General features: G+C 67.7%; 2 protein-coding genes across 2 annotated transcripts; both read right to left on the reverse strand.

Annotated features, from left to right (window-relative positions):
* Positions 1–24: 24 nt before the first annotated feature.
* On the reverse strand, positions 25–8,300 carry KRI1 (KRI1 homolog). The gene is made up of 19 exons (XM_032677580.1): positions 8,193–8,300; positions 7,625–7,698; positions 7,445–7,550; positions 7,241–7,361; positions 7,090–7,147; positions 6,372–6,421; positions 6,178–6,280; positions 5,114–5,188; positions 4,123–4,235; positions 3,940–4,054; positions 3,433–3,528; positions 3,186–3,356; positions 3,038–3,113; positions 2,843–2,925; positions 2,128–2,254; positions 1,183–1,313; positions 1,035–1,099; positions 838–933; positions 25–750 (listed from the first exon to the last, which is right to left on the reverse strand). The coding sequence occupies exons 1-19, from the start codon at positions 8,272–8,274 to the stop codon at positions 258–260; spliced, it is 2,235 nt and encodes a 744-aa protein (XP_032533471.1). The 5' UTR covers positions 8,275–8,300; the 3' UTR covers positions 25–257.
* A 248-nt stretch (positions 8,301–8,548) lies between these two features.
* AP1M2 (adaptor related protein complex 1 subunit mu 2) lies at positions 8,549–13,268 on the reverse strand. Its single transcript, XM_032677581.1, has 12 exons — positions 13,165–13,268; positions 12,646–12,802; positions 12,498–12,565; positions 12,270–12,400; positions 12,056–12,203; positions 10,931–11,057; positions 10,714–10,856; positions 10,078–10,149; positions 9,831–9,989; positions 9,188–9,313; positions 8,808–8,883; positions 8,549–8,685 (listed from the first exon to the last, which is right to left on the reverse strand). The coding sequence occupies exons 1-12, from the start codon at positions 13,204–13,206 to the stop codon at positions 8,663–8,665; spliced, it is 1,272 nt and encodes a 423-aa protein (XP_032533472.1). The 5' UTR covers positions 13,207–13,268; the 3' UTR covers positions 8,549–8,662.
* Between the last annotated feature and the right edge of the window lie 1,116 nt (positions 13,269–14,384).

A 14,384-nucleotide genomic window follows, 5' to 3' on the forward strand; every position in this document is an offset into this window, starting at 1 on the left:
AACCTCACTGTCAGAGGCTGCTCAGGGTGTGTGGGGGGGTTATTTATTGCTCCTCTCAGGACCCCCCCCCAGCCACGTCCCCCCCATCCCAAATAAAGTGAACCTGAACGGAGCGCGGCGTCCCGGAGCCTTCCTGGGCTCTTCCAGAGGCTTCTCCTGGTTTTCCAGGCTCTTGCCGTGTTTTTCCGGGACGGTTCCACTCTTTTCCAGGGGTTTCTGGTGTTTTTCCACGGGTTCCGCTGTTTTTCCCGGGGGTTTCAGGGCTGTTTTTCCAGGGAATCCGTGTGTTTTTCCAGGGCTTTCACGTGTTTCTCCGACGGCTTTCGGGTGTTTTTCCGAGGGGAATTCAGGTGTTTTTCCTGCGCTTCTGCTTTTTCCCGTCGGCTTCCGGGCTTTTTCCGTTCATCCCGCTGTTTTTCCAGCCTTTCTCCGGGGGTTTCCCCCCCCCCAGCTTTGCCCACCCCCCCTTCCTTGTGCCGCTGCCGCCGCCGGAGCTGCCGGAACCGGAGCCGGCGGGGGTTGAGGCCGAAGGCTTCCAACCTCTTCCCGCTGAATTCCCGGCCCCCCAAACGCACGGACGGGCCCAGGGGGGGCCCCCCCCGGCGCCGGGGACCCCCAGGCTTTGGGGGGGCCGCGGGAGGGGGGGCCTGGGGAGTCTCCCCTTCTCCCGCCTCCTCCAGACGTTTCCGCTTCTCCCGACGCTTCTTCCCCGGTTTCGGCTTCGCCGCCGGCGGCTGCGGCTCCTCAGGGCTGGAGGGGGGGGACACTGGGGGTGAGGGGGGGGGGTCTGTGCACCCCCAAACCCCCCTGAAACCCCCCAAAACCCCCCCCTCGTACTCGGCCACGAGGGATCTCAGGATCTGGTGCTTCCTGCCCACGTTCTGCGCCCGCCGGCTGTAGTTGGCCTGGTCCTGCCGCTCCTCCTGCTCCGAGCTGGGAGGGGGGGAAAGGGCCGTGAGCCCCCAAATCCCCCCAAAAAAACCCCCAAAACCCCCGGGGGGACTCCCAGGACCCCCCCAAAGCCCCCCCCTCACCGGTACATGCAGGTCTTGCGCAGGGAGCACCAGCGGTTCAGCTCCTTGTCGTCGGCCGCCAGGATCTGGGGGTGGGGGGGTCGGGGGGAGATTTTAGGGGGTCCCAGCGCCCCGGGGGAGGGTCGGGGGGGCACTGGGGGGGCTCTACCTCGTCCGTGGTGAGGCCGAAGTCGCAGGGCACGACCTGGCGGTACTTGAAGCGACAGGGGAGGTCCCCGATCATGTCCTCGAAGTCGAGGCCGTAAAACTCCTCCAGGTACCGCTCGAAGGGGCCCGAGGCTGCGGGGGGGGACACGAGGAGGAGGTTTGGGGGGGCACAGGAGGGGTTTGGGGGGGCACAGGAGGGGTTTGGGGGGGCACAGGGACTTGGAGCGGTCACAGGAGTTGCAGAGAGTCCTCAGGATTTGGGGGGGGTCCAAGGATTTGAGGGGCTCAGGGATTTGAGGAGGTTCAGGGATTTGGGGGGTCAAAGGATTTCAGGGGTTCAGGGATTTGAGGGGTCAAAGGATTTGAGGGATTCAGGGATTTGAGGGGTTCAGGGATTTGGGGGATTCAAGGATTTGAGGGGTTCAGGGATTTGAGGGGTTCAGGGATTTAAGAGGTTCAGGGATTTGGGGGATCCAAGGATTTGAGGGGTTCAGGGATTTGGAGAGTTCAGGGATTTAGAGGTCCAAGGATTTGAGGGATTCAGGGACTTGGGAGGTTCGGGGATTTGAGGGATTCAGGGATTTCAGGGGTTCAGGGATTTGGGGGATCCAGAGATTTGAGGGGTCCAAGGATCTGGGGGGTCCAGGGACTTGGGGGGTTTAGGGATTTGAGGGGTTCAGGGATTTGGGGGGGTCCAAGCATTTGAGAGGTTCAGGGATTTGGGGGGTTCTCAGAAATGGAGCTGTCCTGGGGATTTTAGGGGGTCTCAGAGATTTGGGGGGGGGGGGGATTTAGGATTGGAGGGAGCAGGAGTAGGGGTATCCTGGGGGTTTTATGGGGTCTAAGGGATTTTGGGGGGAGTCCTGTGGATTTTGGTGAGTCTCAGGGATTTTGGGGGGTTCTCAGGAGCCCTGGGGATCGAGGGGGGGGTCCCAGGGGGTCTCACCGGGGTCAAACAGGGGCTTCTCCCTCTCCAGGGCCTCCCGGAATTTCGTTTTCCGGCGCCTCTTCCCCAAAGACACCTCGGGGCGGGGCCGGGCCGGGGGGGCCCCGGGGGTGTAATCGGCATCCATCTGGGGGGGGGATGGAGGGGTGAGGGGGCTGCACCCCCCGATCCTCCCCCCCACCTTACCCTCATCCTGCCCCCCACAATCCGGCCCCCCCATCCATGTGACGAGTTCTGTCAGGTCTCAGCTCGGGGTGGGGGGTCACAGCTCAGGGTGGGGGGTCACAGCTCAGGGTGGGGGGTCACAACTCGGGGTGGGGGGGGTCACAGCCCGGGGTGGGGGGTCACAGCTCAGGGTGAGGGGGTCTCAGCTCAGGGTGGGCTGGGTAAGGGGGGGGTCACAGGGGGTCACCTGGGGTAAGGGGGGGTCACAGCCCAGGGTAGGGGGGGCAAAGCTCAGGGTGGGGGGGTCACAACCCGGTGGGGGGGGGTCACAGCCAGGGTAGGGGGGTCACAGCCCGGGGTGGGGGGGTCACAACCCGGGGGGGGGGGTGTCACAAGCCGGGGGGGCATGTCTCAGCCCAGGGTAGGGGGATCAAAGCCCAGGGTGGGGTGGTCACAGCCCAGGGTAGGGGGGTCACAGCCCGGGGTGGGGGGGTCACAGCCTGGGGTGGGGGGGTCACAACCTGGGGTAAGGGGGGGGTCACATCCTCACCACAAAGTCGGGGTCCTCACAGTGGGGCTCCGACTCAGCCCCCCCCTCCTCCCGCCCCGTCCAGGCGTCCCAGTTCCAGTCGTCTGTGGGGATGAGGGGACACGGTGACAACAGGGGGGACACGGTGACAATGGGGGGGACACGGTGACAACGGGGGGGACACAGTGGGGACCCCCTGGGAACCCCCCCACTCACCTTCCAGCCCTTCCTCCTCCTCGAACTGCGGCTTCTCCTCCTCCCCCCGCCCGTAATATTCCTCCCCGAACCATTCCTGGGGGGAAACGGGGGGTCAGCGGGAACGGGGGGGTTCAGGGAGGGTTTGGGGGGGGTCGGGGGCACCCACGGCCATGAGCTGGTCGTGGTGGGCGGGGTCAAAGTCCTCCTGGAGCAGCGAGTCCGTGAGGCCGAAGGCGTCGGAGCCGGAGGCGTCGCGGATCCGGGCGAGCCGGGCGGCCAATTCCTGACGCTTCAGGTTCTTCAGCTGCTTCAGCTCCTCCCTGCGCCGAGCCCGCTCCTGGGGGGGGCACGAGGGGGGTCAGGGGGCACCCCCAGAACCCCTCGAGACCCCCCCGGACTGGACCCTTCCTCACCTTCTTCTTCCTCTCCCGGAGCTGCTCCCGCTTCTCCTTGCGCCGCTCGTCCCGGCGCCGAACCGACGTGGGGATGTGGCGGGGGAAGGTTTGCACCTGGAGGGGGGGGACACGGGGTCAGGGACCCCAAAACTGCCCCCCCAACCCCAAAACTGCCCCCCTAACCCAAAACTGCCCCCTCAACACCAAAACTGCCCCCCCCAAGCCCAAAACTACCACCCCTCCCAAACTGGGGATGTGGTGGGGGAAGGTTTGCACCTGGAGGGGGGGGACACAGGGTCAGGGACTCCCAAACTGCCCCCAAGCCCAAAACTGCCCCCCTAATCCCAAAACTGCCCCCCCAAGCCCCAAAACTGCCCCCCCCAGCCCCAATTTTTGCCTTCCACCCCCCAATTCTTGCCCCAAACCCCCCAATTCTTGCCCCAACCCCCCAATTCTTGTCCCAAACCTCCAATTCTCGCCCCAACCCCCCCAATTCTCACCCTGACCCCCCCATTTTGCCCCCACCTGCCCCGACTCTGGCTCCTCGAAGCGGAAGTTGTGTCTCCTCTCGAATTCCTGCTGCCGCTGCAGGAACTGCTCCCCCTCGTCCGAGGAGTCGGGCAGGGAGGGGGGGGACGCCCTGGGGGGGGACACGGGGGGTCAGGGGGGTCCTGGGGACATGGAGGGGGTCGGGGGGGTCCTGCTCACCCTCCATCCTCCTCCTCCTCCTCCTCCCGGAATCCCTGTCCCAGGAGATAATCCCGCAGGAATCGCTCGCCCGGCTCCAGCGCCGGGTCCGACCAGAACCGCTGCAGGGGCTCCTGGGGGGGCACGGGGGGGGTCACAGGGGGGGCACAGGGACATGGGGGGGGCACAGGGGGGTGACAGGGACACTGGGGGGGCACAAGGACACGGGGGGGTCATGGGGGGGCACGGGGGGGTCAGGGGGGGCACAGGAGGGTGACAAGGACACTGGGGGGGCACAAGGACACGGGGTGGTCATGGGGGGGCACGGGGGGGTCATGGAGGGGCACAGGGGGGTGACAGGGACACGAGGGGGGTACAGGGGGGTGACAGGGACACTGGGGGGGCACAAGGACACGGGGGGGGCACAGGGGGGTCATGGGGAGGCCCTGGGGACACTGGGGGGGCACAAGGACATGGGGGGAGCATGGGGGGGTCACAGGGGGGCACAGGGGGGTGACAGGGACATGGGGGGGCACAGGGGGGTAACAGGGACACTGGGGAGGCACAAGGACATGGGGAGGTCATGGGGGGGCACAGGAACACGGGGGGGCACAAGGACACAGGGGGAGCACAGGGCGGTCACGGGGGGCACAGGGACATGGGGGGGGCACAGAGGGATGACAGGGACACGGGGGGGGTCATGAGGGGGCACAGGGACACGGGGGGGCACAGGGGGGTCACAGGGACATGGGGGGGGACACAGGAAGGGCACAGTGCCACAGGGAGGTTGGTCATGGAGGGGCCCTGGGGACATGGGAGGGACACAGGGGGGGTCATGAGGGGGGGCACAGGGACAGTGGGGCCCTTGGGGACGGGCTTGGGGACATGAGGGGGGCACAGGGAGGTGGGGATGGGGGGCAGTGGGGATGGGGGGGGTTCAGAGCCAGGGGGTGCCCCTCTGCCCCCCCCCCCCCATCGCTGCCCCGAGCTGTGCCCGGGCTCAGCCCCTCACCAGGTCCTGCAGCGGCTCCGGGGGGGCCTCGCCCTGCCCCCGCAGCCAGCGGATGTACTCCTCCTCCTCCTGCTCCTGGGGGGGCACAGCGTCACCCCACGACCCCCCCAAACCCCCCCGGGACCCCCTAAACCTGCCCCAACCCCCAAACTCCCCCTTCGGCCCCCCAAACCTGCTCCAACCCCCAAACCCCCCCAGGGATCCCCCAAACCTGCCCCAACCCCCAAACCCCCCCCAAGGACCCCCCAAACCTGCTCCAACCCCCCAACCCCCCCCAAGGACCCCCCAAACCTGCTCCAACCCCCAAACCCTCCCCAGAACCCCCCAAACCTGCCCCAACCCCCAACCCCCCCCGGGACCCCCCAAACCTGCCCCAACCCCAACCCCCCTGGGACCCCCCAAACCTGCCCCAACCCCCAAACCCTCCTGAGACCCCCCCAAACCTGCTCCAACCCCCAAACCCCCCCTGGGACCCCTCAAAACCATCAACCCCCCCGGGACCCTCAAATCCCCTGAGATCCCTCTGGGATCTCCCCTGACCCCCAAAATCCCCCCCAGGGACCCCCCACAACGCCCCCAGCACCCCTCTGAACCTCCCCCAACCCCCAAACCCCTTGGAACCCCCCCCCCCCCGGACCCCCCAAAACCCCTTGGGACCCCCCCTTAGACCCCTGGGAGTGCAATCCCCCCCACCCCTCCTAACTCTCTGGGATCCCCAAATCCCCCAGACCCCTCCCAGGGATCCTAAAACCCCCCAGGACTCCCCCAAAGACCCCTCCCAGGGATCCTGAAACCCCCTGGGACCCCCCTAAACCCCCTGGTACTCACCCAAGACCCCCCCAAATTCCTCAGGACCCCCCCAAACCCTCTAAATCCCCACCTGGGATCCCCCAGACTCCTCCCAGGGATCCTGAAACCCCCTAGGACCCTCCTCAAACCTCCCCAGGAACCCCCAGACCCCTCCCAGGGATCCTGAAACCCCCTGGGACCCCCCCAAACTTCCCCAGGACCCCCCAAAAGACCCCTGGGATCCCACACCCCCCCCCAGGCCCCCCCAGCCTCACCTTCTCCTCCCTGCTGTGGCTGCGGGGTCGGAGCAGGGCCGAGCCCCCCCCTCCCTCCTCCTCCTCCTCCTCCTCCTCACTGTCGGCCATGAAGGCTTTGAAGCTGCAGGGGGGGTGAGGGGGGGGCACAGGGTCACCTCCTGGTGCCTGGGACCCCTCCCAAAAGCCCCCCAAGAACCCTGAGGACCCCCCACCTCTCCTTCAGTGCCCGCTGCTCCTCCACGTAACTCCGGGAAGACTCGACCTGGGGGGGGACGGGGGGGGTCAGAACTGGGGGGGCAGAGTGACCTGGGGGTGCCAGGGGTTTGGGGGGGGGGGGAAGAGCGACCTGGGGGTGCCAGGGATTTGAGGGGGGGGGGGGCAGAGTGACCGGGGGGGGTCCCAAGGATTTGGGGGGGGGGGGGGGCAGAGTGACGTGGGGGTCCCAGGGGTTTGAGGGGGGGGGGGCAGAGTGACCTGGGGGGGTCCCAAGGATTTGAGGGGGGGGCAGAGTGACCTGGGGGTCTCAGGGGTTTGAGGGGGGTCACAGAGTGATCTGGAGGTCCCAGGGGTTTGAGAGGGGGGCAGAGTGAGCTGGGGGGGGGGTCACAAGAATTTGAGAGGGAAATCAGAGGGACTGGGGGGGCCAGAGTGACATGGGGGGAGGTCACAAGGATTTAGGGGAGTCACAGAAATTTAGGGGGGGTCCATAAGAATTGGGGGATGGTCACAGTAAATGGGGGGGGCATGACAGGGATTGGGGGGAGTCACAAAGGTTAGGGGGGTTCATAGAGATTGGGGAGGTCACAGGGATTGGGGGGGGGGTCATGGATTTGGAGAGGGATCCCAGGGATTGGGGGGCAGTCCCAGCAATGGGGGGGATCCCAAGGAATTGGGGGGGGGGTGTCCCCAAATCGGCTCCTCCCCCCCCACCTTCCTCCTCTTGGCCGCTGCCTCTTCATCCTCCTCATCTTCCTCATCCACGTATTTGCTGGGGGAAGAGCACGGGAGGGTCAGGGCACCCCCGGGGGGGCTCAGCACTGACCCCCCCCTTCCCAGCCCCCCCAAAACACCCCCTCCTCACCCCTCCTTCTCCAGCACCACCTTCCTCTCGTAATCCTTCAGGAACATGGGCTTGGCCGGGCGCTCCTCCTCTTCCTCCTCCTCCTCCTCCTCCTCCTCCTCCTCGCCGCTCCCCGAGGACTCTGGGCAGGGAGGGGATGGGGTTGGGGTTCCCCCCCGGCTCTGGGGACCCCCCCCCCGGGTGTCTGGGGACCCCCCCAATTACCTGGCTGGGTGTAGAACGTGGTGTCCTTCTGGTAGATCCGGGGGTCCCGGGTCTTCAGCAGCGCCAGGGTCCGGTAGAATTCCCGCTCCTGCCGGGGGTCCAGGGCCTGGAGGGGGGGGAAATGAGGTCGGGGAGGGGGGCCCAGAGCCGGAGGGGACCCCGGGGGACCCCCCAACTCACCACGTCGTCCCCGCTGGACTCGGAGCTGTCGCTGTCACTGTCGCTGTCCCCGCTGTCCCCATATCGATCCCGCACTGCAGGGGGGCACCGGGACCCCTCAGCACCGGGGGGGGCCCGGTTCCCCCCCGATTCCCGGTTTCCTCCCCCGATTCCCGGTTCTCTAGTCCCGGTCCCCCCGCGCCCCGTCCTGTTCCCGGTCTCTCCTGCCGCCGGCACCACCCGTAACCCCGGTCCCAGTCCCGTTTCCATTCCCGTTCCCAGCCCCATTCCCGGTGTATTCCCGGTGCCTCACGCCGCTGCAGCTCCTCCCTCCGCCGGTACCGTTCCCGTTCCCGCCCCCAGCCCCATTCCCGGTGTATTCCCGGTGTGTTCCCGGTGCCTCACGCCGCTGCAGCTCCTCCCTCCGCCGGTACCGTTCCCGTTCCCGCCCCCAGCCCCATTCCCGGTGTATTCCCGGTGTGTTCCCGGTGCCTCACGCCGCTGCAGCTCCTCCCTCCGCCGGTACCGTTCCCGTTCCCGCCCCCAGCCCCATTCCCGGTGTATTCCCGGTGTGTTCCCGGTGCCTCACGCCGCTGCAGCTCCTCCCTCCGCCGGTACCGCCGGTACCGCTCCGCGAACGCCGCGTTCACGCGAAGCTCCGGCGCCGCCATCGCCGCCCACGTGACCGACCGGCACTTCCGCCTCTCCCGCCGTCACGTGACGAGAGACGCCCCGCCCCCTGCCCGGCGCGCAGGCCCCGCCCCTTGCCGCTCTTAAAGGGGCAACGCTCCCACCCAAAGGCGCGGGTGGGTCCCACCGCATCCCCGCGCACCCCCAAACCCCCCGATTCTCGCCCCCATCGCACCCCGGGACCCCCCCACCGCTGTTCCAGCTCCCCCCAGACCCACTGAGCCCCCCCCGACCCCCAAAGAGAGCAGCGGGGCCGGTGGTCTCAGCTCCATCTTTATTGGGGCAGAGGAGGAGGGTGGGTGCAGGGTGGGGGACCGGGAAGAGGGGGGGGGTCCCTGGGGGTCCAGGGGGTCTCTGGGGGGCCCCCCCTTAGCTGGTGCGGAGCTGGTAATCTGCAAGAGAGAGAGAGAGAGAGAGAGAGGAGGTGAGGAGGGGGCTCCCGGGCTGGGCGGGATCCCGGGGGAATTCCGGGCTCCCGGGCTGGGGGGGGGTCCCAGGGGTGTCCCCGACTCACCCCCGCTCTGGGTGATGTACCGCACCCAGGGCAGCGCCTGGTACCCGCTCTTCTCGATGATCTTCATGTACCGCACCTGGGGGGGGCAGGTGGGGAATGACCCCCCACCCCTCGGGCACCTCGACCCCCGACGCCCCCTCCTCGGGCACCCAAAGAGCCCCCCCGGGCACCCTGACCCCCCCCCCAGGTACCCCGACACCCACCCCGGGCACCCAAAGAGCCCCCCCGGGCACCCTGAACCCCCCCCAGGTACCCTGACACCCACCCCGGGCACCCAAAGAGCCCCCACGAGCACCCTGAACCCCCCCAGGTACCCGGACACCCACCCCGGGCACCCAAAGAGCCCCCCCGGGCCCCCCTTTGCCCCCCCCCGGCGGTACCTGGATGCCCGAGACGGTGAAATAGGGGATCTCGAAGCGGACGCTGATGGGCGGCCGCCCCTCCTCCTCCTCCTTCTCCACGCTGGGCAGCCCGAAGTGGGCACGCATCAGGTGCTCCTTCCCCCCCTGCGGACCCCACGGGGGGAACATCCCAGGACGGGGCACATCCCAGGATGGGGGACACCCCCCAGGATGGGGGACACCCCCCAGGATGGGGGACACGCCCCAGGATGGGGGACAAGTCTGGATCCCTTATAATGCAGGTTTAGTGCTACAGACAAGGGGTGGGGGAGACCCTGGAATATGGGAATGGGGATGGGAAACGTGGTGGGACCTCCCAGGATGGGGAATGGGGACAACACGGGGCACCCCTCAGGACAGGGGACACCCCAGAATGAGGGACAAGGGGTGGGGGAGACCCTGGAATATGGGAATGGGGGTGGGAACATGGTGGGACCTCCCAGGATGGGGAACTGGGCAGGAGGGGGGGACACAGAACACGGGGGACCCCCCAGGACAGGGTTGGGGGGACACAGGGGACCCCAGGACAGGGACAGGGGGTGGGGGGACATGGGGGTCCCTCAGAATGGGGTTGGGGACACACGAGGGACCCCCCAGGCCGGGGGCCAGGGCGTGTCCTCACCGGGAAGGACTTGATGCTCCAGATGACGACGTTCCTCTCGGGCAGGTACCGCGCCGACCCCACCGTGGTCTTGAATTTGGGGGAGTCGGCGTCGCTGGGCACCGGCACCGCGATCTCCACCCCGTTGGCCACCGACTGCTTCTTGAACTGGCCCTTGGCCTGGGGGGGGGACACGTGGGGGGGCTCAGGGGGCGGCCGGGGGTCCCTGCAGGGCAGGGAGGGACCGAGGGACCCCCCCAGCTCTCACCTTGACCATGATCTCCACCCGGCTGTGGGAGAACTTCTCGATGACCGACTCGATCCAGATGAGCGGCTTCACCTGGGGGGGGCACGGGGGTCACCCCCATGTGCTCCCCCCCCCCGTGTCCCCCGGGTGTCCCCACCACCCCAAGAGGGTCCTGCCTGCGTGGACAGTGGTGGTGGAGTCATAGAGGGGGTCCCAGACCCATGGAAAGGGGTCTCAGCCCTCCAGATGGGGGTCCCAGCCCCCTAGATGGGGGTCCCAGCCCCACAAACCGGGTCCCAGCCCCACAAACCAGGGTCCCAGCCCCCGAGATGGGGGTCTCAGCCCCGAGATGGGGGTCCCAGCCTCGAGATGGGGGTCCCAGCCCTGAGATGGGGGTCCCAGCCCCAAGATGGGGGTCCCAGCCTCGAGATGGGGGTCCTAGTCCCCTAGATGGGGGTCCCAACCCCCCAGATGGGGGTCCTAGTCCCCGAGATGGGGGTCCCAGCCCCACAGAGGGGGGTCCCAGCCCCAAGATGGGGGTCCCAGCCCCAAGATGGGGGTCCCAGCCCCGAGATGGGGGTCCCAGCCTCGAGATGGGGGTCCCAGACCCCCAGATGGGGGTCCCAGCCCTGTAGCCCGTGCCCCCCCCGGCCCCACCTGGGTGTGCAGGCGGTAGGACATGAGCTCGAAGTCCCCGTCGGGCGGGATGAAGGAGATGGTGCGGTCGTTGTCGAAGCGGGACAGACGGACACACTGGTGGAACTTCACGTCCTCCAGCTCCACCGACTTGTTCTTCCCCCCTGGAAGGCAGGAGGGGGTTTAGGGGGGTGGGAGGGGGACAGGGACAGGCCTCCCCCCCGCCCGCAGCACTCACGGCCCGTCAGCTCGAAGAGGACTCGGTCGTTCAGGCCCAGGCGCAGCTCCGGCATCCCCGAGAGGAAAACCTTCAGCTTGATGGTGCCCACGATCTCGCTCAGCACCACGCTGCCGTTGGCGCTCACCTGCGGGCACGGCACGGCTCGGCACCGGCACCATCCTCATCATCAGCACCATCCTCATCATCAGCTCCATCCTCATCATCAGCTCCATCCTCATCATCAGCACCATCCTCATCATCAGCTCCATCCTCATCATCAGCTCCATCCTCATCATCAGCACCATCCTCATCATCAGCTCCATCCTCATCATCAGCTCCATCCTCATCATCAGCACCATCCTCATCATCAGCTCCATCCTCATCATCAGCTCCATCCTCATCATCAGCACCATCCTCATCATCAGCTCCATCCTCATCATCAGCTCCATCCTCATCATCAGCACCATCCTCATCATCAGCTCCATCCTCATCATCAGCTCCATCATCAGCACCATCTTCATCATCAGCTCCATCCTCATCATCAGCACCGTCCCCATCTCTGTCCTTGTCACCAGCCCCACCACCATCACCAGCCCCACTGATGTCACCATCGTCACCCCCTCGTCGCAGCCCAACCCTCATCCTCTGCCCCGCAAGCATCACCATCCTCAACCCCATCACCATCCTCATCACTGTCATTACCATCCTCATCCTCAACCCCATCACCATCCCCATCACTGTCACCATCGCCATCCTCATCCTCAACCCCATCCCCATCACTGTCACCATCCTCATCCTCAACCCCATCACCGACCCCATCACCATCCCCATCCCCATCACTGCCTTCATCCCCAACCCCATCACCATCCTCAACCCCATCCCCAACCCCATCCCCAACCCCATCCCCATCCCCATCACTGCCTTCATCCCCAACCCCATCACCATCCTCAACTCCATCCTCAACCTCATCCCCACCTTCATCCCCAACCCCATCACCATCCTCATCACCACCTTCATCCCCAACCCCATCACCAGCCCCAACCCCATCACCGGTTCCACAATGTCCCCACCATCATCCCCATCCCAATCCTCACCTCTCACCCCCCCCAGCCCTGGCAGGCCCCCCTCCCGTGCCCCCCTCACCAGCAGGTTCACCGACTCGATGACGTCGATGAACACCTCGTTCTTCTTGTACCGGATGCCCTCGGAGCGCCAGGACACCGCGTTCGTCACCGTGGTGGGCACGCGCGACTTGCCCGTGTCCAGCTTGTTGCCCTCCTGCGTGATGTACCTGCAAAGGGGGGGAGGTGAGGGGGTTTGGGGGCTTTGAGGGGTCCCCGGGCCCCCCCGTGCTCACTCCTGCAGGATCTTGCTGTCCGTGGTCTGCGGGAACCCGAAGTCCATCAGCTCGTCCAGCAGCTCGTAGACGATGACGAAGTTGTCGCGGATACTTTCCTCCTCCAGCTCCTTGAAGTACTCACAGAACACCTGGGGGGGGGGCGTTCAGGACACCTCTGTCACCCCCCCGGGGAGGGGAGACCCCCACATTAGGGGCACCCTCACCCCCCAGACCCCCCAAACTCACCTCCACCACCTTGTAGAGGAAGGAGTAGACCAGGGAGGCGTTGCCGTTCTTCTTGGTGGTGGCCACCACTGCAGGGGGGGTGGTTAAGGAAAGGGGGGGCGGCTGGGGGGGGTTCAGAGGGGTCCGGGGAGGGGTCCCCGAAGGATACGGTAGAGGTTGGCGTGTTTGATCCACAGGAAGTGGACGTGGCCGTGGGTCAGGAGGGGCGTGAGGGTCCCCTCCTCCTCCCGCTGCAGCAGGACCCCCATGAAGTGCTCGATCTCCCCCAGCCCCACGTCCCCCTTGTAGTTGCGGCTGATCAGCGGCTGTGGGGCGAGTGTGGGGGGGTCAGGAATGGGGGAACCCCCCCCTCGAATCGCTCACCCCATCCCCGGGGTCACGGGGTCACCGCCGCTGACCTTGGCTGACCTTCAAGGGCAGAGGGGACAGCGGGGTGTCCCCCACCCTGGAGACCCGGGTCCCCCCCGGGGGGAGGGGGGGGTTTGGGGTGGGTGTAACAGGGTGGGAGGGTCAGAAGCGGGGGGGACCCTCCCAGTCCCGAACCCCTCACCCCGTCCCCGGGGTCACGGGGGTCACCGCCGCTGACCTTCGAGGTGAGCGGGGACAGCGGGGTCCCCCCCGGGGGGGTTTGGGGTGGTCGCGGCGGGGAGGGGGGGGAGGGTCTCACCTTCCCCTTGAGGTCCAGGATGAAGAGGGCGGAGGCGGCCATGGCGCGCGCGGCACCGTCACCACCTGCGGCACCGTCACCTGCCCAGGTGAGCGGCTGCGCCCAGGGGCGCGCGGGGCCTTAAAGGGGACGGTCCGGACCCACGGCCACCCCCACCCCCCCCCAACCAAGGGTCCCACCCCGGCGCCGAGGGGGGAGACCCCCGGGCTCGGCCACTCCCCGGGGGGCTCCGGCCACCTCGACCCCACGGCCTTGGCGTGGGGGGGGACGTGGGGTGGTGGGACCCCCCACCCACCCAGAGGACCCCGAGACGGCTCGGAGGGGGTGGGCAGCTCCTGGGTGATTGGGTACCCCACCCTGGGGGTCTCTGCACCCCCAGATCCATGGGGGGTCCCCGCAGCCCCCGTATCCCCCACCTCGGGGGGAACCGCACCCCCTGACCACCAGATCCCCCCACTCTGGGGGGTCCCCGCACTCCCACCCCCTGGACTCCCAGCGAGGGAGTCCCTGTACCCCCAGATCCCCCCCCGGGTGGGGTTTTTGTACCCCCAGACCCCCGTATCCCCCACTCTGGGAGGTGTCCGCACCCCCAGACCCCCCGATTCCCCCCCGTGAGGTCCTCGCACCTCCGCATCCCCCACTCTGGAGCATCCCCGCCCCCCCAGACCCCCGAATCCCCCCCTCCGGGGAGTCCCTGTCCACTGAGAACCCCACCCCGGAGGATCCCCGCACCCCCAGCCCCCCGTTTCGCCCCGCAGCCCCCGGTCCCCGCGGAGCCCCGGGCGGGGCGGGACGGCTCCGGGCCCGGCCCCGGGGGCGGGTCGGTGCCGGGGGCCGGTGGTCGGGGCTGGGGGCCGGGCCCGGAGCCGCCCCGCCCGCAGCCGCAGCCCGGGGGTGCCGGGGGTGTCCCGGGGGGGTCCCGGGGAAGCGGCGGAGGAGCCGCCATGGACCGACCCGCGGGCAGGAGGGACCCGGACGGCGATTACGGTACCGGGCATCCCCCACCCACCCCGGGGCTCCCCGAGACCCCCCCCGGGTCTGGGGACCCCACCCCCGGGCAGCCCCTCGGGTTTGGGGACTCGCAGATTTTGGGCACCCTCAGGGGTTTTTTTGGGGACCCTCAGGTTCGGGGACCCCCCGGCTTGGGGGGGATCCCCAGGGGTTTTAGAAACACCCCCCCCGGCTTGCGGGGTCTCCTGTTTTTGGGATGCCCACGTTAG

The sequence above is a fragment of the Chiroxiphia lanceolata genome, unplaced genomic scaffold (assembly GCF_009829145.1).
Source record: "Chiroxiphia lanceolata isolate bChiLan1 unplaced genomic scaffold, bChiLan1.pri scaffold_66_arrow_ctg1, whole genome shotgun sequence".
Taxonomy (NCBI): domain Eukaryota; kingdom Metazoa; phylum Chordata; class Aves; order Passeriformes; family Pipridae; genus Chiroxiphia; species Chiroxiphia lanceolata.

Excerpts from the sequence above, each read along its gene's own strand:
- AP1M2 (XM_032677581.1), bottom strand. The coding sequence starts at position 13,206 with ATGGCCGCCTCCGCCCTCTTCATCCTGGACCTCAAGGGGAAG. Across the intron at positions 12,566-12,645 it reads CAAACACGCCAACCTCTACC|TGGTGGCCACCACCAAGAAG; the intron begins GTATCCTTCGGG and ends CCCCCCCTGCAG. Across the intron at positions 9,314-9,830 it reads GGAGCATCAAGTCCTTCCCG|GGGGGGAAGGAGCACCTGAT; the intron begins GTGAGGACACGC and ends TGGGGTCCGCAG.
- KRI1 (XM_032677580.1), bottom strand. The coding sequence starts at position 8,274 with ATGGCGGCGCCGGAGCTTCGCGTGAACGCGGCGTTCGCGGAGCGGTAC. Across the intron at positions 7,551-7,624 it reads AGTCCAGCGGGGACGACGTG|GCCCTGGACCCCCGGCAGGA; the intron begins GTGAGTTGGGGG and ends CCCCCCCTCCAG. Across the intron at positions 751-837 it reads CTGAGATCCCTCGTGGCCGA|CCCTGAGGAGCCGCAGCCGC; the intron begins GTACGAGGGGGG and ends CCCCCCCTCCAG.